Source organism: Aquarana catesbeiana, linkage group LG07 (genome assembly GCF_042186555.1).
Source record: "Aquarana catesbeiana isolate 2022-GZ linkage group LG07, ASM4218655v1, whole genome shotgun sequence".
Lineage (NCBI taxonomy): Eukaryota > Metazoa > Chordata > Amphibia > Anura > Ranidae > Aquarana > Aquarana catesbeiana.
Window position 1 is genome coordinate 321,397,904 of NC_133330.1, and position 27,784 is coordinate 321,425,687.

A 27,784-nucleotide genomic window follows, 5' to 3' on the forward strand; every position below is an offset into this window, starting at 1 on the left:
TCCCTCAGCCATCTTGATTGGGCCAGGCTGATTTAACATAATTCCCACACATGCGCTCAGGAGTTTTGTCCTGGCACAGAATCATGGCTCAGTGTACCCACAGAAAAAGTGTATCTTTTTGGCATCCTCCTTGAGCGGGCTGGGAATGTGCGTCTTCCTGACAACCCTCTTGGGGGGGTTGGAAATGTGCGTCTTCCTGACGCCCCTCTCCTGCGGGCTGGGAATGTGTGTCTTCCCGACGCCCCTCTCCTGCGGGCTGGGAATGTGTGTCTTCCTGACGCCCCTCTCCTGCGGGCTGGGAATGTGTGTCTTCCCGACGCCCCTCTCCTGTGGGCTGGGAATGTGTGTCTTCCCGCCGCCCCTCTCCTGCGGGCTGGGAATGTGTCTCTTCCCGACGCCCCTCTCCTGCGGGCTGGGAATGTGTGTCTTCCCGACGCCCCTCTCCTGCGGGCTGGGAATGTGTGTCTTCCCGACGCCCCTCTCCTGCGGGCTGGGAATGTGTGTCTTCCCGACGCCCCTCTCCTGCGGGCTGGGAATGTGTGTCTTCCCGACGCCCCTCTCCTGCGGGCTGGGAATGTGTGTCTTCCCGACGCCCCTCTCCTGCGGGCTGGGAATGTGTGTCTTCCCGACGCCCCTCTCCTGCGGGCTGGGAATGTGTGTCTTCCCGACGCCCCTCTCCTGCGGGCTGGGAATGTGTGTCTTCCCGACGCCCCTCTCCTGCGGGCTGGGAATGTGTGTCTTCCCGACGCCCCTCTCCTGCGGGCTGGGAATGTGTGTCTTCCCGACGCCCCTCTCCTGCGGGCTGGGAATGTGTGTCTTCCCGACGCCCCTCTCCTGCGGGCTGGGAATGTGTGTCTTCCCGACGCCCCTCTCCTGCGGGCTGGGAATGTGTGTCTTCCCGACGCCCCTCTCCTGCGGGCTGGGAATGTGTGTCTTCCCGACGCCCCTCTCCTGCGGGCTGGGAATGTGTGTCTTCCCGACGCCCCTCTCCTGCGGGCTGGGAATGTGTGTCTTCCCGACGCCCCTCTTGCGGGCTGGGAATGTGTGTCTTCCTGATGCCCCTCTCCTGTGGGTCAGGAGGGTGCATCTCGCTGTGAGGAAAAAAAGATGGGTACAGCAGGTCTTTTCTTTCCTTTCTTTCCTTTCTTTCCTTTCTTTCCTTTCTCTCTTTCCTTTCTTTCTTTCTTTCTTTCTTTCTTTCTTTCTTTCTTTCTTTCCTTTCTTTCTCTCTTTCCTTTCTTTCTCTCTTTCTTTCTTTCTTTCTCTCTTTCTTTCTTTCTCTCTTTCTTTCTTTCTCTCTTTCTTTCTTTCTCTCTTTCTTTCTTTCTCTCTTTCTTTCTTTCTCTCTTTCTTTCTTTCTCTCTTTCTTTCTTTCTCTCTTTCTTTCTTTCTTTCTCTCTTTCTTTCTTTCTTTCTCTCTTTCTTTCTTTCTCTCTTTCTTTCTTTCTTTCTTTCTTTCTTTCTCTCTTTCCTTTCTTTCTTTCTCTCTTTCCTTCTTTCCTTCCTTATCCAGGAAGTGAACAGGCAGCAGCTTCAGCTGCCCACAGTTAAAATGGTTGCAGCTAGAATCAGTGGAGGGAGACTTCTGCAGCATATTTGGCAAGTACAGAATCACAGTATATATAAAATAATATGCAAAGTGGTTGGAAGGAAGCTTCAGAATGGCAAAGATGTTTTTATTACAAATTATGTGAGCAGACTGCAGTTCCTCTTTAAACTTTAGTTCTGCCTGAATTTATTGTGGATATAGTTACTGTGCATCAGCCACACTTAGCTCATACTTGCCTTCCATACTGCTTGGCAGCACTGTTCCTTTTTTTTTTTTTTGGTGCCACATTATAAAAAACTCCGATACGAGACTTTCACTGAAATCGTTCCTTCCTTGAGCCCTGTCCATGAACAGACTTGCAGCACTCATTTTGCAAGATTAGGTTAGCAGTAGTTTTCATTGGTTTTCACACAGTTGACATACCACAAAAATCTGATACTATATGGGAAAGAGACGTGTGGTTGTTGTGTGTTTGTTTTTTTTCTTTTTTTTCTTTTTTTCTTTCTAATTTGAAAATTGTCTTGTGGTATTGAGGTTTTTTTTTTCCTGATTTTGTTTATTTTGCAGGTAATACTCCATTACACCTCGCTGTGATGCTGGGCAACAAAGGCAAGTTTTATTTATGTATTTTTTTTATTGGCCTTCTCAGTACTTCAGTCTTATAACTTTTCTGCTCTGACCACCAGCTGGGTCGTTACTGGTCAAAAACATTTCATCTAATGTCTAAATTGGCTTTTGTTGGTGGAGTTGTATGTTCCCTCCACATACAATGTTGCAGCGGGACTGTGACATTGCGGTGGACAAATCAGTGCTATAAAATGCGCTTATCACTGTATAAATGACACTGACAGGGAAGGGGTTAACACTAGGGGGTGATCTAAGGGTTAACTTTTCCCTAGGGAGGTGCATTATAACTGTCAGGGGGATGGGCTCACTTGGGATAGAGAGAGATCGCTGTTCCTGATCACTAGGATCAGCCTCTCTCTCCTCCCTGTCAGAACGGGTGTCCTCCTTGTTTACATAGGCAGATCCCCACTCTGCCTTTTTGAGGAGCGATCGTGGGTGGCCAGTGGACATCGCGGTTGCTGGGCACGTGCATCTGCTCCGTGCCGCAGGCGCACACCCTGTATCTATTACACACTACAACGTACAGGTACGTAGTTTCATGCAATAGAGCCGCAGTATATGTGTGGTGGGTTGTCTTAAAGTGGTTAAAAAGGAGGTTCAGTCTGGGGGGAAAAAAAATATTTAAATTGCCGTATTTATCGGTGTATAACGCGCACCTTCATTTTATGAGGGAAGTTTCAGGGGAAAAAACCTTAAATTTTAAATAAAGAACTTTAACGCAAAATAAGGGTCAGTGCCCATCAATGCGGCCTCACCATTGCCCATCTGCGGCCTCACCATTGCCCATCTGCGGCCTCACCATTGCCCATCTGCGGCCTCACCATTGCCCATCTGCGGCCTCACCATTGCCCATCTGCGGCCTCACCATTGCCCATCTGCGGCCTCACCATTGCCCATCTGCGGCCTCACCATTGCCCATCTGCGGCCTCACCATTGCCCATCTGCGGCCTCACCATTGCCCATCTGCGGCCTCACCATTGCCCATCTGCGGCCTCACCATTGCCCATCTGCGGCCTCACCATTGCCCATCTGCGGCCTCACCATTGCCCATCTGCGGCCTCACCATTGCCCATCTGCGGCCTCACCATTGCCCATCTGCGGCCTCACCATTGCCCATCTGCGGCCTCACCATTGCCCATCTGCGGCCTCACCATTGCCCATCTGCGGCCTCACCATTGCCCATCTGCGGCCTCACCATTGCCCATCTGCGGCCTCACCATTGCCCATCTGCGGCCTCACCATTGCCCATCTGCGGCCTCACCATTGCCCATCTGCGGCCTCACCATTGCCCATCTGCGGCCTCACCATTGCCCATCTGCGGCCTCACCATTGCCCATCTGCGGCCTCACCATTGCCCATCTGCGGCCTCACCATTGCCCATCTGCGGCCTCACCATTGCCCATCTGCGGCCTCACCATTGCCCATCTGCGGCCTCACCATTGCCCATCTGCGGCCTCACCATTGCCCATCTGCGGCCTCACCATTGCCCATCTGCGGCCTCACCATTGCCATGAATGCAGCCTGATCAGTGCCCATCTGCGGCCTCACCTCAGATTCCTGCTGCCTGGGAGGGGACAGGGAGGGGGGCGGATGAGCACTGTCAGATTACATACAGCGAGAATCTCCTGTTTACTCAGTGGTCTCTTTTAATACAAAGTTTTATGATGGACAGAACACTGGTCCAATGCCGGCCCAGGAGACAGAACTTCCTATTATAAGGACTTCCGAGTAAACAGGAGATTCTTGCTGTATGTAATCTGACGGCTCACGTTCAGCCCCCCTCCCCATTCCCTCCTAGGCAGCCCAAATTGGAGTATCGGCGTATAACACGCACACACTATTTGCCCCCGATTTTCAGGATGATAAAGTGCGTATTATACGCCAATAAATACAGTAAGTCAGCAGCTACAAATACTGTAGCTGCTGACTTTAATAGGACACTTACCTGTCCACGTATCCAGTGATGTCCTTCACTAGCCTTCAGGTTCCCGGCGCTGGCATCCTAACTGTGGGCAGCCAGTTATGCAGCTTTCTGCTTCACAGCCGGCTGCCCACTGCGCATGTCAAATATGGGAGAGGACTTAAAGCGGAACTCCCCTTCCTTCCCGGAACTTCAGGAGTCTACATTTTATCTGCCCTTTCATTGTTCTTTGGCCCTCCATCAGTCATTTGTGTGTGTGTGTCATCTATTTCAAGGAACTTTGGTTTGGAAATCCTCTTCCCTGTATTAGAAAACCACTTGGAGGAGAGTTGAACAATAGGCCATTTGCATGCACATACTGTAAAAACAGCTGACTCTGGCACACAAAAATAGATTTTTGGTGGCGAGTTATTTTTACACTCCATCACACACTGCAGACAATGCAGCTGTTCCCCTTCACTGGAGCGGGCTTCACCCTTCTGCTCCTACATGACAATGTCATCATATTGTATTACCCATAATGGGAATCCTGCTTTTCAAAGACACGTACTTCTAGATATTGGCCACTGTGTTATGTACATCTCTGGTTTTGTGTGGGGACCCAACTCCACCCCACTCCCACCTGATTCCCCTTTTGCTTTGTGAACAGCTTGACTTGTTTGTTTTTTTAACCACCAGGGTGCTGGAAACAGACTTGAGTATTTTTGTACTATAGAATTATTGCCCGCATAATAATTCTATTCCTTTACAAAACTCTGGTTTGGCCACATCTTGAGGATGTGTTTTGGTAACCAATCGTCAGGAAGGATGTGCTTGAACTGGAGAGAGTCCAGAGAAGGCAACATGGAGAACTAATAAGGTGGCTGGGGGACCTCAGTTTCGAGGAACAATTCCAAACATTAAACCTATTTCCCCTGCAGTAGAGATGCTTAAGAGGGGATATGATGGTGATTTATATTTTAAATGGAACTCTAGGGGAGAAAATTGTTTAACCTTGGTTCTCTAAAGAAGACAGACACACAATGAAGTGGGATGAGAAACTGTTCAATCTTATACTGTGTAAGGGGTTCTTTACTGCAACAGCGGTGAGGATGTGGAACCCCCTTCCACTGTTTTAGATGTATTTCTTGGCAAACACAATTAGAACACACACATTCACACTCTATCTCTCAAGTGAGTAACCCCCCCCCTAAATTGGCCCCAAAGTGTCATTTTGTATGGCCACCGTTATTTCCTTCACTGCCTTAACCCTCTAAGGCCCCTTCCCCACTGGGGTGGTGGGGCGTCAGCGGTAAAACGCTGCTATCAACGGCGTTTTAGTGGCAGTATCCGCTGTGCCGACGGTATAGCTGCGCTGCCCCATTAATTTCCGCTCCAAAGATGCTGTTTGCAGGAGTTTTTTTTTTTCCCTCCTGCCAGCGCCACCGCTCTAGTGTGAAAGCCCTCTGGCTTTCACATGGAGACACTGCAGCAGTGGTTTCAGGTCGGTTTGCAGGCACTTTTAATAGCGCCTGCGAACCGCCACAGTGTGAAAGGGGCCTTAGGCATGGAGTTCACCAGAGCTTTACAGGTTGCCACTGGAGTCCTCTTCCACTCCTCCATGATGACATCACGGAGCTGGTGGATGTTAGAGACCTTGCGCTCCTCCACCTTCCATTTTGAGGATGTCCTCAGATGCTCAATAGGGTTTAGGTCTGGAGACATGCTTGACCAGTCTTATCACCTTTACCCTCGGCTTCTTTAGCAAAGCAGTGGTCATCTTGGAGGTGTTTTTGGGGTCGTTATCATGTTGGCATACAGCCGTGCGGCCCAGTCTCCGAAGGGAGGGGATCATGCTCTGCTTCAGTATGTCACAGTACATGTTGGCATTTATGGTTCTCTCAATGAACTGTAGCTCCCCAGTGCCGGCAGCACTCATGCAGCCCCAGACCATGACACTCCCACCACCATGCTTGACTGTAGACAAGACACACTTGTCTTTGTACTCCTCACCTGGTTCCCGCCACACACGCTTGACGCCGTCTGAACCAAATAAGTTTATCTTGGTCACATCAGACCACAGGACATGGTTCCAGTAATCCATGTCCTTAGTCTGCTTGTCTTCAGCAAACTGTTTGCAGGCTTCCTTGTGCATCATCTTTTAGAAGAGGCTTCCTCTTGGGACGACAGCCATGCAGACCATTTGCAGTGTGTGGCGTATGGTCTGAGCACTGACAGGCTGACCCCCCACCCCTTCAACCTCTGCAGCAATGCTGGCAGCACTCATACGTCTATTTCCCAAAGACAACCTCTGGATATGACGCTGAGCACATGCACTCAACTTCTTTGGTGGACCATGGTGAGGCCTGTTCTGAGTGGAACCTGTCCTGTTAAACCGCTGTCTTGGCCACTGTGCTGCAGCTCAGTCTCAGGGTGGGTCTTGGCAATCTTCTTATAGCCTAGGCCATCTTTATGTAGAACAACAATTCTTTTTATAGATCCTCAGAGAGTTCTTTGCTATGAGGTGCCATGTTGAACTTCCAGTGACCAGTATGAGAGAGTGAGAGCGATAACACTAAATTTAACACACCTGTTCCCAATTCACACCTGAGACCTTTGTAACATGAATGAGTCACATGACACCGGGGAGGGAAAATGGCTTATTGGGCCCAATATGGACATTTTCACTGAGGGGGTGTACTCACTTTTGTTGCCAGCGGTTTAGACATTAATGGCTGTGTGTTGAGTTATTTTGAGGGGACAGCAAATTTACACTGTTATACAAGCTGTGCACTCACTACTTTACATTGTAGCAAAGTGTCATTTCTTCAGTGTTGTCACATGAAAAGATAGAATAAAATATTTACAAAAATGTAAGGGGTGTACTCACTTCTGTGAGATACTGTATTTACATTCTCCCTCACCTTACCAACTATGTAACATGGGTTTGATTTGCCAGAACAGGAAGTTGGATTGCACATTGAAAGCAGCATGGTTTCAAAAACTTTGGATTAAAGTGATTCTAAAGGCCATTTAAAAAAAAAAAAATGAGCAAGTTATTTACCTGCTCTGTGCAAAGATATTGCACAGAGCGGTTCCATGCCTCCTCCTATGTGCCCCCTCAGCAAGCCATGTGCTTAGGGGCACCCGTGCAGGCACGCTACCGAGTTTGGCTGTGTGCGCCCATAGCCACACACAACACCAGCGAGACACGCCCCCGCTCCCTCCTCACAGGAGCTGTAAAACCAAAAGCTGCTGCTAGGTACTGGCATCTAGATTGCGATTTCAGAAGACTAGAGCTATCACTCAAATGACATGCTATAGTTTTCCCTTTTGCACCTCCCCTAGCAGCTACATAAAAGGTTATGAAGGGTAGAGGAGCTGGACTGCCACAGATAGGAATTAGACCCTCCCAGAAAAGGAGTCAAGAGGCAACTTCAAAGGCACATTTCAAGTTGTATAACAATTTTTGAAAAGGAAAACAGCGCAAGCAAATATTTAAAATAATTGACTTTTGTATGCCTTTTACCTGCAAGCTTTTTTTTTTTTTTTTCTTTTCCCCTCCATGACAAGGTCTCCTCAACCCTTCCTTACTGTATCCTTGGGCTCTGTTTCCACTTGTGCAACTTGTCCTGCGACTTGGGACTGCAAAGTCGCATGACAAGTCATACCCCATGATTTCCAATGAGTCCTATTCATATCTGTGCAACTTCAAAGTAATCCCTGTACTACTTGGGTCCCACTGTGATGCGACTTGGTCCATAGACCTCAGGAGTACACAGGCATTGCTTCAAGTTGCATCAAACTCGTGGCAAAATCATGTGACTTTCAGGTCACATTAGTGGAAACCTAGGCTAATTGGGGGGGTGGCGGCTTTGGCTATACCAAAAAAAAAGTGTTAAAACTCCATTCTGTGTTCCAGTATTACAATAACCTTTTTTCTTTGTATTGCAGAATGTTCTCATCTCCTTCTGGCACACAATGCTCCAGTCAAGGTAAAGAATGCCCAGGGCTGGAGCCCCCTGGCTGAAGCCATCAGCTATGGAGACAGACAGATGAGTAAGCACCTTTTTTGTGTTTCTCTGAATTCGCACTGTACATTAGGTTCTTCTGTCTTCTTCTTTCTTTTTTTTTTTTTTTTTTTTAAACTAAATGGGAAAGACAAGTGGGCAGTTCAGGTCTTGGCTGCGGTTGTCTTGTCTTTATAAATGCTGATTGTAAAATAATGGCAGCCAGTGTCAGGTCTCCTTATGCTGCCTGAAGCTTAGAAACTGCTGTAACTCTGCCAGGGTTTCTTCTTCCTTATCCCCTTTTTTATTTTCTTGCAGCGATAACTAATGCATTTTGGATCAATACAATGACATGACAGTATTTTGTTACATCTGTATTCATCAATACGCTGACTTCAGTGTACTAATGCCAGTAATGGAAGTTTCAGTTCAGTCATTAAAGGATCAATCCACACAAATATATATCAGTTTCTGGGTAGATGCAGTTGATTCATCTACAATGTTATGTGTCCATCTTTAGAAGTAAATTGCTCTACTTGAGTTCCTGGCTCCGCCCAAATGCGTGCGGACTATGGAAAGCCGTATTGGATTTATCATAAAAGTGGTTTTTAAAGCCTCAAGTTTTTTTTTTGTTTTTGTTTTTTTACCTTTTAATGCATTCTCTGCATTAAAGTACAAACTTTCTGTGCCTAGTATCTCCCTCGCCCCCTCCTTATAATTACCTGAGTCCGATCCTGATCCAGTGTTGTGCACGAGAGCAGCGGCTCTCCGCTCTGTCCCTTCTCACTGGGCAGATTGATAGCAGTGGGAGTCATTGGCTATTGCTGCTGTCAATCGAATTCTATAAGGAGGGGGCATGGCTGAGCCCTGCTGTCTCTCCATATTTACACAGCCAGCGGGGCTCAGGCGCAAAGGAGGATAAGGGCTGCTCTGTGCAAAACCGGTAAGTATAAAATGCTTATTTAAAAACAAAGGCCCCTGATCCTTTACGATCACTCTAAAGAGCTCTATGAAGCTTTGTTGCAAAGCCAGACAACAGTGTAGGACTTTGATTTAGGAGGCCAGCTGATTTATATAGCAGCATCCCTTCCAGCTTTAGAGAGTACAATAGGTTTAGAACCAGTAGGTGGTGGGGCAGGTTGTCACCTTAACTATTCAGTGTGATAGGGTCTGTGTAGCGTACACCACTGCCTTTTTATTTTCTTCTGCTGCAACTTCCACCAAAATGTCAGAACCACTGACATTGCCCCCTCTATCATGCGACATTGCTTGTGCATAGGTTTTGGTCCCTAAAGCACTGTGCCATGTACATAGACTGTGTGTTTCTCCACATCTAGAAATGCCTGGTATTTTGCATTGTCAGCCACAGGAGGAGAAACTGGAGAGTTGAGCAATCAAGTTATCAGTGGGTGAGATTATATTGAATGGGCAAGCACTTTATTCTAGACTAGTGGTCTCCAAACTGAGGCCCGGGGGCCAGATGTGGCCCTTTGCTTACCTTTTTATCTAGCCCTTGAGGCACTATTCCTCCCACTGACTTTAGAAATGGGGCACCATTCCTCCCACAGAGAGCAATGATGGACTACTATTCCTCCCACTGATGCCAACAATGGGGCACTACTATTCCTCCCACTAAAACCAATGATGGGGCATCATTTACGCTCATAAAAAAATATTACAACGCACGCATACAAAAATTACATTTAACTCCTTTTATTATTCTCACTGATGCTTGGGCGTTTTCTACTCCCACTCCTAAAGTCAGTAAACTGGTCCTTTGTTTAGAAAGTTTGGAGATCCTTGATCTAGTATTCCAGAAGTCCAGACTCCATGTTCAGCAAGCGATTTGAAGACGCCCTGCAGGAATGGATTTGAAGATTAACCACTCGACTACAGAGCACTTTCACTTCCAGAGCCCAGGCCAATTTTCAGCTTTCAGAGCTGACACACTTTGAATGACAATTGCGCTGTCATGCGACGCTGTACCCATAATACATTTTTATCTTTTTTTTTTTTTTTTTTTTTTTTTTTTTTTTTCACACGGGTAAAACTTTCTTTTTGGTGGTATTTAATTGCCACTGGGTTTTTAACTCCCCCCCCCCCCCCCTTTTGTCTTTTTTTTTTTTTTGTTTTTTAGAAAAAAAAAAAATTTGTAAGAAAAAAAAAAAATAACCTTTTTTTTGTTTTTTTTATTTGTTATAAAATTTTGCAAACAGGTAATTTTTTTCCTCCTTCATTAATTTTGCACTGATGGAGTGGCACTGATAGGCAGCACTAATGGGCACTGTTGGGACTGCACTGCGAGTCAGTGCCCTGATTATCAGTGTAGATGTTCCTTTAACACAAGCTGGTTGTCGGCTCTCTTCTCCCTTCCTCACGCTGTGAATGAGGAGAGGAAGGCCGATAACACAAGCCAGTTAACATCTGTCCTCAGCTGTCATTGGGCACAGCTGATCACGTGATAAATGGCCGCTGTGATCAGCTGAGTCCGTAGGACTCGCTGATCACAAAGTGCCCCGTAGAGGGAGTGCAGGCTGTGTGATCATGGGAGGAAGTCAATAGACACTCTCCTGGCAAAGGCTGTAGCTGTCATTCGGCTGTAGCGTGGATTGAAAGTAGTTAAAAAGCTAAAGCTGCCGTGTTTCACCTTCCACCTCTACAATTAAGCCCTATTGAGGTGAAACGCATCAGAGGGTGTGGATTATGGGAGGAGATTGAGCTGAAGCTGATCCCTGGATCAGAGTTGGCTGGTTGACCTGGACGGTTAGCGGCCCCGTTTTCTATATTTGATGTACACACTTCAGCTATGCTACTCTTTAGGCTGGGGTAGGTTTACTTTAACTATCGGATGTAAATGTAACTTTCCCATTAGACACGTGCTGTTCTCTTGCAAGGCTGGAGTAATGGTCATGTGTTTGTTTTTAGTTTACAACTACTGATGACCATCAGATCATTTTTAATGTTAATCCCTCTTGCACCTGTCATTGGTTTGGTTTTGTATATGTGCACAGCCGGCAGATCAATAATGCAGCCAGGAGCCAACATGTTTTTTTTGAGAAAAGCATGGCCTGTGATTGTATCATTCATATATTTCTGTTTTCAGTTACAGCACTGTTGAGAAAGCTGAAGCAGCAGTCCAGGGAGAGTGTGGAGGAGAAGAGACCGCGCCTGTTAAATGCTCTGAAAGAGGTAAATCATAGAAGCGTTTGTCAAAAGCGAAAAGGAGTTCAGTTGGTACTAAAAAATATAGAGGGCTATGTTGGTTCTGGTAAACGAGTGGTTCCTAAATGTCTGTGAAGGGGTAAGAGAAATGTGTGTGCATACATTGAAGACAGCATAAAGAAAGAAGAAAATGTGCAATTACAAGGGACTTCTGTGTCATGAAATGATTTGGATTCTTCGAATTGCTTGCACAAAGCTAAAATTAAAAAGCATAATAAAAAGACGGCAGACAGCCTTGTGTCTGAGTAGTCTGTGTCCTTACATTAAAGATAATTTCTGGGAACAAAAAACCTTTTACTCTTGCAATGAGTCCCCCCCCTACCCTGCTTGTTTTGTTTAGGTAAGGTTAAATAAGGTGTTAGACTCTCTTCCCTTCCTTGCCCAGCCAGTTGCAAGTCCCTGACATCATCCCGTGCAGGACATAATGCAGAGAAGCAGGACGGTCGCATGAGTCACAGCCGCTCACTGCAGCAGAAGAAAAAAATAGAAAATGATACGTTGGGTAGGAGAGTGGGTAGTGGAGAAGAGCAAAACAGAACTATAGAAGCATCAAGACGCAAAGCATGCCAGGGAGACTGGCATGGCACATGCCCAGCGATAGTAAACATAATTAACCCCAATTCAAGGTTCCAAGGCATGCTTTGCATGTTGGGGTCTCCTATCTGAATGTAGTTGGGGAAATGTGCACAAAATACATGGGTGAACCTAAGTAAAAATGGGCGGGGTTGTGTAAGACACGCAAAGTTATACCATAGCACTGCCCACTGTTCCTTAAAGCGGGGTTCCACACAAATTTTGAACATTATCTCTATGCATTCTCTTCCTTGCCTAGATGCTGACATGCTGTGTAAAAAAAAATTTAAATCGGCGTAATTACCTTTTTTTTTTTTTTTTTTTTTTTTTTTTTTTTTTTTTTTTTTTCTAATCTTCTTAGCACTTTCTGGTTTTCCTCCCATGGGAGTAGGCGTGTTTTTAGCCTCTCCCAGACCTCGCACAGTCCCCTGGGAGCTAGTCTCAGGCTTCCCAGCATGCATTGTGCAACAGCGTCATCACAACATCTCGAGAGATCTCGGAAACTGTTGTGATGACACTGGGCATGCACGGGAACGAGCGGTGAATGCTGGGAGCACAGCATTCACCGCATCCAGGAAATACATGCTTGTGGACTTCAAATGCCCACAATGAAGATAGAAACCGCCTTCAGTGTATTTTATAAGTTATTCTTTACAACAAAATCGGACACAGGCGGACTTATTACACAGAACATGTGAGTAGATAATCATGAGAAGAAAAGTTTGTGAATGAACTCCAAAAAAATAAAACGATAGATAGGTGGACCCCCGCTTTAATGCTAATGTTTGGGACATAAAAAGCAGCCGAACCTCCTGCTTTCCCTACCCCCAACCTTAAGTGTAAGCAAGCCCTTAAAGTGGGAGTAAACTTGTGTCGGCCATTTTTACCTACAGGTAAGCTTACAATGAAGCTTACCTGTAGGTAAAATGAATTTCTCCTAAACTTGCACCGTTTAGAACAGTGGTCATCAACCCTGTCCTCAGGGCCCATTAACAAACTGGCCAGGTTTGCAAGATAACTGAAATACATCACAGGTGATATCATTTGCTGCTCAGTGATTGCACTATTCTAGTCTGCTTCTCCCCAAGGTAATACATAAAACCTGGCCTGTTAGTGGGCCCTGAGGACAGGGTTGATGACCACTGGTTTAGAACATATTCCACAGAGCAGCAGCTGGTGATGCCACTGGCGCATGCGCTTTGAAGGAACAGCATACAGTGCTGTTCCTTCAGAGGTCTGTGCCGTAAACGGTGACATCGCGGCTCCGCCATTTTAGATGGCTGCAGCCCGTGAAGATGGAAGCCCTGTCAGCGGTGACAGCTTGCTGCTTGGGGTTTTCCTTTTAAGGTAAGTCTTATAATGTACTAGTATGTGGTGCCTTGCAGGGTGGAATTTTCTTTTTTCTTTTTTTCTTTTTTTTTTCCCTTCTACGAAGTTTGCTACTGCTTTAATGCAGCTCTATAGCCATGAATATAAATTGATAAAAAAAATGAGCTGCGCTCTTAAAGTGACATGTTAACCAAATATGCAAACCTAAAACAAAATAGATAAACAGTGATTGAAAGAAACATTATAGAAAGTAAAAAAGGATGTTAGATTAGTGACGAAACGCGTCGGAAGGAGCGACATGCTGATGTCACCTCTCTGCTTATGCCTTGTTTGCACAGGCGTTTTGTATTGTTGCCGGCCTAATTTTTTTATGAATTTTGTATATGCTTTGCAAGCGATGCTGCTTTTATATTTGAATAAGCAACCATCTGGTTTTACCTATGGCGATTTTTTTTTTTTCTCCCCTGCCCTTTGTTTCTGAGTTTACATCGCCTCTTGTACCGTGTATGGGTTCACAAGCTGTACCTCCAACCACCTTCCCAACCAAACGCCTTACTACTTCATTTGACCAGACATCCAAAGTCTTTGAAGGAAAAGGCCCTGGCTGGGTATTGGCCACAAGCGTCTAAACTTGTGCAGCTGGTAAGCGTGCACTCTTGTGTGCTGGTGGATTCACTTTGTTCGTCTCGTAAAGTCACAAAATTTTCACTGAACTTTTGGCTGCTGGTCCGTTCTCCATTGGAGGAAAAAACCCTTAAAGTTTTCAATGTGTATTGGAGGACTTTACATGAGTCACATGCTTCACTGTTCGGGACTTTTTTACTTTCTATAATGATTCTTTCAATCGCTTTTTATCCATTTATTTTGTTTTATGTTTGCATATTTGGTTAATATGTCACTTTACAAGCGTGTAGCTCATTTTTTATTTATTGCTATTTGTGTGTATTTCACTTTGAGTTGCTGCTATAATTAGGTTTGTTAAATATAAATATTGATTTTATATATTTTATCAAGCAGTATATACCTGAATTTTGACTTTGTAGCAGCCTCTTGCAATCCATTGTACAGCAGAGCTCAGACTAGGGTGGAGGGGGAGTGCATGGAGTATGCTGACAGGAGAAAACAGAGTGACAGATGGATTCATTAGTCTGCTGCTTTTCCTTTCACTATCCTCACCACGCTCTTGGTTTTGTACATTTCCAGAACTGGATGGACACATACAAATTCTTTGGTAGGTCAAACGGCTCCCATATATGTATTTAATTTGTTTAGCAGTTTGCCTGCAGTACGGCTTTAAGTGGAAAAGGTTTTCCATTCCCACATTTTGCTTGTGTGTATGTGTGATTAATAAATATATATATTAATTTTTTTATTCTTTTATTTTTATGTAAACATAATTGTCTTTCTGGCTTGTTTCCATCCACAGCTGGGAGATTTTTACCTAGAACTTCACTGGGATTTTCAAAGTTGGGGTAAGTTTTGGGTATTGCCTGATGAAAGCTTAATATTTTTCTATTTTGCGTGAGTTTTTATGTTGTGTTAATAAAGCAATTAAATAGTAAAATTTAAATAGTCCTCTGCCTACAAGAGATGTGTGATTTCTATAGGGAATCGCTCTGGATTGTTCTTAGTCAGGGTCACATTGCCCATCTGTAAGAGATCCTGGACACTTTGGTTGTGATGGGTATTGAGTTTAAAGTGCAGTTCCAACCAAATTCCAACTCCAGACAAAACTTTGTTTTGGATAGAATAAGACAGGGGTTCTAACCCTTTATTTTTTATTGCTGGAGTGCGAACAGGGGCACCCCGTACCTCAATGGCATCCAAAAATGTTTTTTGCAATAAATGGTTCAAGCATGGTAAATATTTAGTCAAGGTGTTTTTCAGGGGCTTAATTGGGGTAGACCAGGGATGTCAAACTCCATTTCATTGCGGGCCGCATCCGCATTATGGTTGCTATTTTAAAGGCTGGTTGTATCTGTAATGGGGCGTACACACGGTCGGACGGACGCCGACGGACCAAATCCGGCGGACAATCCGATCGTGTGTGGGCTTCACCGGACCTTCAGCTGACTTTTCCAGTCGCAAATCTGACGGACTTTAGATTTGGAACATGCTTCAAATCTTTACGTCGTAACTCCGCCGGACCCAGAAATACGCTGATCTGTATGCTAGTCCGACGGACAAAAAAAACGACACTAGGGCAGCTATTGGCTACTGGCTATCAACTTATTTTAGTCCAGTTGTACGTCATCACGTACTAATCTGTCGGACTTTGGTGTGATCGTGTGTAGGCAAGTCCATTCGTTAGAAAGTCCATCGAAAGTCCGCTGGAAAGTCTGTCGGACCAGTCCGGTCGAAAATCCGCCAGTGTGTACGCGGCATAAGACTATATAAATGTAGCTACTCTTTATCATCATAAATGATTGCCTCTGCATTCGATTATTACTGGTTTTAGTAATAACTAAGGACTTAAGAGGTGTAGGGCGGGTGAAGACCGGCACGTATCATGCTCACACTGCTGTAGCAGATGATGCAAGTCTGAAAAGGCAGGTATCGTCCAAAAGAAACTTTATTGAAAACTTGCTCAGACAAAACCTAGCTCTTCCATTGTTCTCTGTCTGATCAGTCTCCCAATAAAGCTTATTGTGGGTGATACCAGTGGTGTGCGACCCTCTTTCAACTGGCATAGAATTGTATTATTTTTGTAATCCTTATCCTTAAGCAGATGTCCAGAGCACCCCACCCCTCTTACATCAGATGTAAAGAGGGGGCCCCCCTCTCCCATCATCAAATGTCCTCCACCCTCCCTTACATCACAGTGCACCCTCCTTGCTTTGTGCTGTTGCTGAGAAGAAGCTGGTGCCAGAGCTAGAAGGCAAGAAAGTGCAGGATCTGAAGGAGGACCAGAGGAGGGCTGGAGTCTGCTGCTGAATGCTGAGACCAGGAGAGGTGGAGACAAGGGGGTTCTGTGGCCGCACAGAGGCGCAAGATCTGTAGGAGGAGTTTTGTCCTCTCTGCTGTCGACTGTTGAGGCGGGGGGAGCAGAGATGAGCCTCACCGTGGCTGCATAAAGAAGTGCGGATCTGGCAGAGGAGTTCTGTCGTTGTCCTGTCCAGGACACATGAAGTGTGGATTCAGCCCGCAGGCCTTGTTTTACACATGTGGGGTAGAATCTCTGCAAGGCAGATTTCAAATGGCAGTTTTTAGTGTTTTGTGTTTGTATTTTCAATTAATGCTAATAGATTAACCCTAAGGCACACTCGCATACATAGTTGCAGCAGTCTTGAGCCCCCATTCACACCTCAGTGTTTTTGTCACATGTTGTTGAAGAGTGACAACACTTGAGATGAAGAATGGGCCCGTTTAGTGGTGGATTCCTTTAGTTATATCATTTCATCCTTTATATTATATTATATATATATATATTTTTTTTTTTTAAAGTAGCAGTTGATCGTGGTTTTTTTTTTTTTTTTTTTTCTCCCCCCAAGTAGAAGGGATGAATAATAGCATGACATTTTGTTTTGTGTTGGATAAATACACCAATCTTGCTTGAACCTTTTATTAGAATGAACATTTTTGGACCTCATTGGTGCCATCTGGTGGGGCACTGGAAGCCCTTCTGTTTTGTGAGAGCTGCCAACATAATGTCAACACACAACCATCTCTATACCACTGAGTTGGATACATGACCACCTTGGGGATCCAGCACCACCCGCCCTTTTTATTTCTGCATGAAATTAAAAAAAAAAAAGTTTTTGTGCTCTGACAGGGAGACAAACCCTCCCCCTGCCAGAACACCCCAATCAGCGCTGATCGGGAGATGGTCGGCTGTTGATTTTCCAGCATGCACATCCAACATACACACGGGCAGAATGTCCGCCCTTTTTTTTTTTTTTGTTTGAATCTGCAAATGTCTCCTGACATTCTGCCCTTGTGAAGAGGTTGAACCGCTCCAGGTAATGAACTGAGAGCGAAGCCCTCCTCGGTGTGGAAATTGCAGGTTTGGCTCAGCACAAGAAAAGGAATCTGGACAGGCGCACTCCAAAATAAGCCTTTATTGTAGCAGATAGTCAAAGTTCATGTAACGGCAGAAGCAGGGTAAGACAGTGGACACGTTTCACAACATCCTCGTTGCTTAACCACTTCAGTCCCGGAAGATTTGGCTGCTGAATTTTTTTGCGATTCAGCACTGCAACGCTTTAACTTATAATTGCGCGGTTGTGCGACGTTGCACCAAAACAAAATTGACGTCCTTTTTTCCCCACAAATGGAGCTCTTTCTTTTGGTGGTATTTGATCGCTTCTGTAGTTTTTATTTTTTTGCGCTATAAACAAGAGCGACAATTTTGAAAAAAACACTATTTTGTACTTTTTGTTTTATAATAAATATTCCCTTTTTTTTTTTTTTCTCAGTTTAGGCCGATTTATGTATTCTACATATTTTTGATTAAAAAAAATTGCAATAAGCGTATATTGATTGGTTTGCGCAAAAGTTATAGGGGTTAGATTTATAGCATTTTTATTTTTTTAAGTAGTAATGGCGGCGATCTGCGATTTTATTTTTTTGGAACTGCGACATTATGGCGGACACTTGACACATTTTTGGGACCATTGGCATTTATACAGCGATCAGTACTATAAAAATGCACTGATTACTGTAAAAATGTCACTAGCAGGGAAAGAGTTAACACTACGGGGCGATCAAAGGGTTAACTGTGTTCCTTATGTGTGTTTCTAACTGTGTAGGAGGGAGGGGACTGACCTAGAGGAAGTGACAGATCGTGGTTCCTAGCTAATAGGAACTCACAATCTGTCACGCCTCACAGAACAGGGATTTGTGTGTTTACACACACCTGCCCCTGTTCTGGCTCTCGTGCCCGCGATCGCTTGTGGCCAGCGGTCATCGCGACCGCCGGCCACGAGCATCAGCACCCCGGCTATGCAGTGGGCGCGTGCCTGCTATCCCGATCCCGCGAGCCGACTTATAGCTACGACAGGTTGCGGGATCGTGCCGACCTGCCGCAGTAAAATGACGGCGGCTGTTTGGCAAGCGGTTAATCGTGATGTTGTGAAACGCGTCAGCTATCTCACCCTGCTTCTGCTGTTACCTGAACTTTGACTATCTGCTACAATAACTGCTTATATTGGAGTGCGGCTGTTCAGATTCCTTTTCTTTGTTCTGCCCTTGTGTATGGAGCCTAACCTCTGGATAAGATAATGGGAGTGGGAAGGATCCTGCGTGTCCCATGGCTGGCCAGAAGACATTTAAAAAACGGTAAGTATACACATAAATTACAAGAAGGGGTAGAGGGTGAAATTGGGCTTGAACTATTCATAGGTTCATAATATGCTAGCTGTTTAACTCTGGCTCTTCATAATCATTAAATACCATATCTTTCTGTTCAGTGCCTTTACTGTCCCGTATCCTGCCTTCCGATGCATGCAAGATCCATAAACAAGGTATTAATATCAGGTGTGTGTCCATCTTTTATTCTTGAGCTGAGTGAGGTATATTTTGTCATTAACATCGTCTTCCTAATCTTAACACCTTTTAACATACATGGTTTATTAATCTTGATATTTGGTGATTGACTTTGGGGTGTCCTTTATTAGAACATGTGCTCCTCCTTCAGAGAAGCCCCCCCCCCCATGGATCACCTTATCTCAAGTGCTGCATGATTTGTGTACATTGCCAGTACCCTGTAAATGATTATTATTACTTTGCAAATAATCTTTGTGCTCCAAGTAACTAAAAATGATCAGATCTGTTTTGAGCTTTTGGTTTGCTAAGCTAATAAGTGAAAGAACCCCTTGAGTCTGGCAGGTGCCCTCTGGGGTACATGTGATATTCAGAAGCAGAGCTTTGTGTAAAGTGTCGGTGTTAAGCCTTGCTGGGTTGGATAAAGAATTTCAAGATGAGCGCAAGTTCCACTTTTGGGTGGAACTCCGCTTTTAAAGTGATTGTAAACAAATTGCCTTGCAAAACAAACCCATTCAGTTTAAAATAGAAATGAAAGGCAAAACATTTTGTGTATAAAAATACATTATACATTAAATTTTGCCCCTTTTTCATTTTTTAAATAAGGGATCACATTCCCTCTGTACTCAGTAGCATAAGTGCTGGGGGGGGGGGGGGAGAAGCAGCAGTACTCTGAGCTTCCCGGTGAAAGGCTGTGCAGCTGGGGCGTGTCAGGACAAGTCTGATCATTGGAGGAGAGCGGGCTGAGTTCCCAGCATAACTAGAAAACTGACCATGGTGTGTTCTCCTGCTTAATGTGGTCACTTTTTATTAGGAAAGCAGAGGGACTGGCAGGAACACCAGGGATTTCACAGAAAGGAAGCAATACAAAGAGAACAGGAGACTTTCTTTTACGAGTACATGGTACAGCAGGCACATATCAGGAATATGAAGTGTTAGGGTAACGAATGCTTTAAGCTGACCATACACTATAAAATCGATCTACCATCAACTATGTAAAGTTAGGACCTTGTGGATTTCTTGTTTGTCCTTCTATTACATAGTTTTGGTAAATTTTTAAATGATTGGACAATCGTATTGTAGTGTGTATGGCTACCCTTACATGGAACTGAACATCCTCCAGGCAGAAGAAGATGCGGGTTCTAAATAACTTGCTGTGGCTTCTAATGCATACTGCGAGAAGCTCACAGTGTGCAGTGAACTCAGAGTAAGCCATTTCAGTCCAGGAGAGGAGGCTGGACAACTGCAAGACTGAAGGTAAAGCCAGAGTTCTGCTTTAAGTATTTCAGCAATTAATCCTTCCCAGTAACACTGTTAACATAGCTTAGAGCAGATAGATAGAGATTTATCTCTATCTCCACATTTTGCACTGTCCTTTTCAGATTACCCAACTATAAAATAATCTGTTTTAACAGAGTTGAGGAGTAGCTGCGAGGCCGGACCGACCCCCAAGCAACAGCCTGTATTGAGAGTTGCGGTGCCAAAATAAAATCCAATTAGATTTGCCAAGCTCCACTAGCCTTAGAGCTGCTTTCCAGCACAGGTTACCCAGTTAAGCAGGACACGGCAATGGTGGAGGATTTTCAGTTTTCTCTTTGAAAGAGGAAAATCTTTTTTTGAAGGTCTTCACAGGATATAAACTAGAGATTATTTGAGACTCCTGCATATACTGTTCACAGCAGAATGCATGTTATGATTGAATCACCATATAATAAACATATCAAGCAGTGTGACGTATGGACATCTGTTACGGCTTTTACACACAAGTGCTTGGGCTCCGCGTTCATCCCAGCTGACGGAAAAATGCAGAAACCTTAAGTGTATTTCCACTTTGCAGCCAAACGGCTACTTTTATATTTTAAAACCTGTTCCTATTCATACAGCATAACGTAAAGCAGAAAAAAAACAAAATGGTTACATTTAGAGCATGCCGTCACATTTCGTTGTGCTCTCAACCAAACTGTGAAGTCATTAGATGGCTGGTGTCATAACTGATCACATGTGCAGCACCATGACAACTGCAGATCAAAAGATGCTTAACCACTTTAGTCCTAGAGCCATTTTTTTCAATTTTGTAAAAAAAAAAAAAAAAAAATTTTTTTTGTAAATTTTAGGCGTGAAGATTACTTAAAACCCCCAAACCGCATATATTTTTTTGAAAGCAGACACCCTAGAGCAGGGGTAGGCAACCTGGGGCCCTCCCAGCAGTTGCAGAACTACAAGTCCCATTTAGCGCAACCATTTATAAAAAAAAGCAACATTTTGGTAAAAAAAGAAAATACACTAAAGTTAATTTTAGGGCATATAAATGCAATAAATCATGCTATTTTTTATATATATCAAAAATGAAAACTCAAACCAACACGCCCTTCTTGAGTTCTCACCACTGCGCTCAATGCCAGCCAGAGGGATATTAACCCCCTAAAAAGGATGTGAAAAAGAATATGAAACAAATATGTGTAAACCAATGTGTAAAAAAACTAATGGAGTAAATACAGAGCTGCCACTTATTAAATAAGCAGTACAAAATTTCCTATTGTTTCCAAGAGCCCAAATACGACCCCTGTGAATCAATATAAGTGGCGCTAAATGACAGTGATTAAACCATCCAAAGTGATCTAGTGCAACTAACTATAAAGGAAAATTAATACATAAGGCAATCTATATAAAAAAACTATACAGTATAAACTATAATGGTGGAAATTGAAGCAGTGTATGTAAAGATGTACCATACACAAAGCAATTTCAATTGCAAATAAAATCAAAAGTGAAATCAGGTAGTATAGTCCATAAAAAGTCCATAGACAGGTCACCGTGCAGGGAATGTGATATATCTGGAAACAGTCCACCAATTCACTCAGTGTCAGTGACTCCACTCCCCTTGAATTCAACACTCACCGACTAAAAATGCCTCACACTCTCGTGTTTTGGCAAAAAAGCATAGGTGTATAGTTGGTCAGCTGAGGGTGTAAGCTCCGAAATCCTTATTTATCCCAGTGTCACCTCAATGCATGGAAAAAAACTCAACATAGTGTGATACCGTAAAACATATAAAATTTATTAAACTTAAAATCCTCAATCATTGAACTCACAAGAAAACTCTTGAATCAAACCAAAATGACACTGCAAAGCAAATTCCAACTTGAATATTGAGGGGCTTGAATATTGAGGTAGATCTGAATTGCTTTATTAATGATTTTTGAATAATGTACCCATAGAGACAACCTTTCATACTATATATATATACATATATTTTTTTATATATTTTTAATTATTTTTTCATAAAAATATATTTTTTTATATTTTTTATATTTTTCATCATTCAATTGAGGCATTTAATTATGGATTTTTGATATTTGTTTATTGCATGGTTATCATGCTTACACTGATTTAGCACATTAGGAGGTATAGTGGGCTACACTTATATAGGTGGCGGTAATTGTGCGGTTCAAACTTTGGTTTTTGAAAGAGAAAACTAGGGAGTCTTCTTTAACTTCGCCTCTAGAGGGCTCTGGCACTATTCAACAGTGTAGAGCCACCTTATGATTATGTAGAGATCCACTAAGCACATAATACTTTTTAGCCACTATATATATTATATGTTTATGATGTATAGATTCATGAAGGGACTCATTATCACTTCTTCACTTTTATTTTAGTAGTAATGGGGTTTCAGGGAAATAGCCCAACTTATAGCTTTGATCGGGCACTGTATGGGTTGCACTGATTGATCACTTAATTTAGTATGTCAGGTTGAACTTTTAAGTACAATAACTCTGGATGAATCTTTTATACTATCAAGTGGGGTATGTTCTAGAACTATGATGAATATATATTGTCAACCATGATCTTAGGAATAGCGCTTTGAGTGAAAGCTTCTTGGCGATCTTTGTTTGTGTGTAACCCAGTTTTTGTAACATGGTTAGCTATACTTACTCCGACATTCTATAGGATATTTTGTAATAAAAATGCCCTCTGGTGAATGTGATCGGCCCAGCGCCTCTGCGTTAAGGACTGCGGGGACACCTGGGAACGTGAAGGGAGATTTGCATACTGCTACGTCGATAGACGTGAGGGGTATAAGAGTGGGAGGAGCCGTACCGTACAGCCAATCCCATGAAGAAGTCAGTTATGACGAAACATGTCGGGGCGTGGCTGTACGGCATCCACTATTAACAGCTAGTGAAGGACGGGACGCTGCGGTGCACCTCCGGATACCGGCGGGAGCTTTTGAAGGCGCTAGAGGAACCGCGGCTTGGGCGCGCAGGTCAGCAGGAGATTCACACCAGCAAAGCGTCAGTGAAGAGGGGTGAGAACCCATCCAACCTTTTTCTTTGGGGTCCGCCGCGACCCTCTTTCCACAGTGGTGCTGGGCGTTTCACAGAGGAGGATTGAGTTGGAATTTGCTTTGCAGTGTCATTTTGGTTTGATTCAAGAGTTTTCTTGTGAGTTCAATGATTGAGGATTTTAAGTTTAATAAATTTTATATGTTTTACGGTATCACACTATGTTGAGTTTTTTTCCATGCATTGAGGTGACACTGGGATAAATAAGGATTTCGGAGCTTACACCCTCAGCTGACCAACTATACACCTATGCTTTTTTGCCAAAACACGAGAGTGTGAGGCATTTTTAGTCGGTGAGTGTTGAATTCAAGGGGAGTGGAGTCACTGACACTGAGTGAATTGGTGGACTGTTTCCAGATATATCACATTCCCTGCACGGTGACCTGTCTATGGACTTTTTATGGACTATACTACCTGATTTCACTTTTGATTTTATTTGCAATTGAAATTGCTTTGTGTATGGTACATCTTTACATACACTGCTTCAATTTCCACCATTATAGTTTATACTGTATAGTTTTTTTATATAGATTGCCTTATGTATTAATTTTCCTTTTATAGTTAGTTGCACTAGATCACTTTGGATGGTTTAATCACTGTCATTTAGCGCCACTTATATTGATTCACAGGGGTCGTATTTGGGCTCTTGGAAACAATAGGAAATTTTATATTTTTTATATATATATATATATATATATATATATATATATATATATATATATATATATATATATATATATATATATATATATATATATATATATATATATATATATATATATAAATATATATTCTCTCTAAATATAATTAGGTTGAGAACCAACCTGTCAAGCCTTAAAATTGTCTGTCCTTGAAGGCGGCGAGAAAAATCTACCCTATATTTTTCACCCAATAAATGAAATATTTTGCGCCGGACCAGGAAGTGACATGCACATCGCTTACTGGTCCATTCACTGGGGAACCGGTCTAAGAATTGGTGTCCATAGAGCTGCCTCCGTCCATTTCAATGACACCCGCCATGACCACAGTGAAGTTCCATAAACATGGGGTCCCACATCATTCCCATTGTGAAAGTGATTGGCGGCTTCAGAGCCGTTTTTATCACTTCCACATGAAAGCAGACATTTACAAATATAAACCCACTCCCAGCCAGTATAAGCAGCTGTGTTTAAAAGCACGTGCCCCCCAGTGCTGTCCCTAGGACTAAAGTGGTTAAAATTGCATTGGTCCGTACTTCTACAGACCTAGGTCTAGAGGAAGAGTCTACAGGAGCCACGACTCACTGAAGTTGCAATATTCTGTGAGCCAGAATGCCAAAAATATTAACTGCACATTGTTCATTTTATCAATTTTGGGTGCATTTTATTTTTTACATTTTTATTTTGTCTTTTTCTAATAGTGTTCAGTTAGGTTGGACAGGAAGTTATTTCTGTTTAGGAAGGGGATCTCGTGGCGTCTTAAAAACAAGTGATGCAAAGAATTTTCAGTGCATTTGCCTTTTTTGTTTTAATCTTTCGGACTGTTTTGATTGGCTGAGTCATCTGCAGTATTTCCTATTCCAGGCTTGACACTACTCTCATAGACTTCACCGACATGAAGTGCCAACGAGGGGACCTCAGCTTCATCTTTAACGGAGATGCTCCCCCCTCTGAATCTTTTGTAGTTTTAGACAATGAACAGAAAGTTTACCAGAGAATACATCACGAGGTAAGTCAATGTCATGAAAAGGAGCAGCAACTTCTAACAATTATAAGTCACTAGTACACGTGCCCAGAGATCTCGGTTTATCTGCTACGACCTTCTGTTTAACCACTTCAGCCCTGGAAGATTTGGCTGCTCAATGACCAGGCCATTTTTAGCGATACGGCACCGTGTCGCTTTAACAGACAATTGCGCGGTTGCACGACGCTGTACCCAAACAAAATTGACGTCGTTTTTTTCCCACAAATGGAGGTTTCTGTTGGTGGTATTTGATCGTCTCTGCAATTTTATTTTATTTTTTTCGCGCTATAAACAAACATAGAGCGACAATTTTGAAAAAAAAAAAAACACAATATTTTATACACTTTGCTATAATATCCCCAATTTTTTTTTTTTATAAAAAAAGCTATTTTTTTTTCTCAGTTTAGGCCCATATGTATTCTACGTTTTTAGTAATAAAAATCGCAATAAGCGCATATTGATTGGTTTGTGCAAAATTTATAGCGTCTACAAAACAGGGGATAGTTTTATCACATTTTTTTTAATTATTTATTTATTTTTTACTAGTAATGGCAGCAATCTGCGTTTGTGTTTTTTTTTTTTTTTTTTTTTTTTTTTTTTATCGTGACTGCGACATTATGGTGGAAACATCGGACACGACACATTTTTGGGATGATTGACAATTATACAGCAATCAGTGCTATAAAAATGCACTGATTACTGTATAAATGTCACTGTCAGGGAATGGGTTAACTGTTTTCCCTGAGTGTGTGTTCTAACTGTGGGAGGAGGGGATGACAGATTGTGGTTCCTAGCTATTAGGAACTCACAATCTGCATCTCCTCTCAGACCAGAACAGGGATTTGTGTGTGTATATGTGTGTGTGTGTGTGTGTATATATATTATATTATAAATATTATAAATAAATATATATATATATATATATATATATATATATATATATCATTTATATTTATTATACACACACAAGTCCATGTTCTGCCTCTCCGTCGGCCACGAGCATCGGCACCCGTGCAGTGGGTGTGTGCGAGCGCCTGCTATACCACTTAAAGGAGCCGATGTATAGCTACGACTGCCCACGGGATTGTGCCGACCTGCTGCAGTATATCGGCGGCTGGTCGACTCCTCCACAAAGGCACAGAGGAGCACTGGACACCCAGCAAGTTTACCAGAGAATACATGAGGTGAGTCCATGAAAAGAAGTAGTGACTTCTAATATCTATATATAAAGTCCACTAGTAGACATTTACTTTCTGCTATAAAACATATCCGATAAATTTTAAAATCAAATTTCTTCATTTCGGCCAATATGTATTCTGTTACATATTTTTGGGGAAAAAAAATCCCAATGAGCTTATATTGATTGGTTTGCGCAAAAGTTATTGCGTCGACAAGCTATGGGATATTTTTTATGGCATTTTTCTTTTTTTTATTAGTAATGGCGATCAGCGATTTTTAGCTGGACTGCGACATTGCAGCGGACAAATCGGACACTGACACTTTTTTGGGAACCAGTGACACTAATACAATGATCAGTGCTAAAAATATCCACAGTTACTGTACTAATGACACTGGCAGGGAAAGAGTTAACACCAGGGGCGATGAAAGGGTTAAGTGTGTCCCTAGGGGCTGCTTGCTAACTGTGTGAAGGATTGACTGACTGGAGGAACACAGAGCTGTGTTCCTGCTTAGCAGGAACACAAGATCACTGTGTTCTCCCTTGTTAGAACGACGATTGGCCTTGTTTACATGGGCAGAACGCCGCTTTGCCTCTCTGGAGAACGATCAGCGGAAATCGGGTCTGCTGGACCTGCTGATTGGCTCCCCCTCTGGCCAATCAGCGCATGCAACCCCGCTTTCTATTGCACGAAATGACTTATAGGTACGTCGTTTCGCACAATAGCCACCCTGCCGCAGTATATCTGTGGTAGGCGGTCTTTAGGTGGTTAAAGACTTCTTGTTTCTTCTACAGTTAAAGAGAACCTCTCAAAGTGGCTGTGGCCTTACAGTGAGGGCTTCCATGAATTTGGTTTAGGCAACGCACCACTCCTGGAAACAGAAGTGGCAAGTAAGCAGCCATACCAGGATACACTAATGGTTTGGCACACATAGTGTACAAAATGTTTTGCAAAGAGTTTAACTGAACATATGACAAAAAGGCACCCAAGCTTAGTGGTAAATAACTCTTGGCCCCCACAACAAGAAATGTGCCTCTATTAGTGGACAGTATATAAAAAATAAACTATTAATCATAATTATATATCTATATCTATATCTCGTATTTATCGGCGTATAACACGCACATTCATTTTAAGAGGGAAGTTTCAGGAAAAAAACTTAAATTTTAAATAAGGAACTTTGAAGTAAAATAAGGGTCAGTGCCCATCTGCAGCCTGATCAATGCCCATCTGCAGCCTGATCAATGCCCATCTGCAGCCTCAAAGTGCCATCAATGCAGCCTCATCAGTCCACATCAATGCAGCCTTACCATTGCCATCAATGCAGCAGCCTCACCATTGCCATCAGTGCAGCCTGATCGATGCCCATCTGCAGCCCAGAGGGGACAGGGAGGGGGGCAGGATGAGCGACGACAGATTACATACAGTGAGAATCTCCTATGATAGACAGAACAGTGGTCCAATGGCGGCCCAGGAGACAGGAGTTCCTATTATAGAGGCCGCCAAGTAAACAGGAGATTCTCACTGTATGTAATCTGACGGTGCTCGTCCTGCCCCCCCTCCGAGGCAGCTAAAACTGAAGTATTGGCGTATAACACGCACGCACCAGACCAGTTAGCCTAACATCAATAGTATGTAAACTCTTGGAGGGGATGATAAGGGACTATATACAAGATTTTAGTAATAAGAATGGTATCATTAGCAGTAATCAGCATGGATTCATGAAGAATCGTTCTTGCCAAACCAATCTATTAACCTTCTATGAGGAGGTGAGTTGCCATCTAGATAAAGGAAGGCCCGTAGACGTGGTGTATCTGGATTTTGCAAAAGCATTTGACACAGTTCCC

At 43.3% G+C, this 27,784-nt stretch overlaps 1 protein-coding gene across 1 annotated transcript in view; it reads left to right on the plus strand.

Annotated features, from left to right (window-relative positions):
* The window catches only part of ANKRD13C (ankyrin repeat domain 13C), a 72,345-nt gene that overhangs the window by 26,514 nt on the left and 18,047 nt on the right, over nucleotides 1-27,784 (plus strand). Inside the window, exons 2-7 of the mRNA XM_073593753.1 lie at nucleotides 2,117-2,158; nucleotides 8,031-8,135; nucleotides 11,190-11,275; nucleotides 14,637-14,682; nucleotides 18,619-18,685; nucleotides 24,600-24,744. Coding sequence (XP_073449854.1) covers nucleotides 2,117-2,158; nucleotides 8,031-8,135; nucleotides 11,190-11,275; nucleotides 14,637-14,682; nucleotides 18,619-18,685; nucleotides 24,600-24,744 — 491 coding nt within the window. The remainder of the gene's footprint in view (nucleotides 1-2,116; nucleotides 2,159-8,030; nucleotides 8,136-11,189; nucleotides 11,276-14,636; nucleotides 14,683-18,618; nucleotides 18,686-24,599; nucleotides 24,745-27,784) is intronic.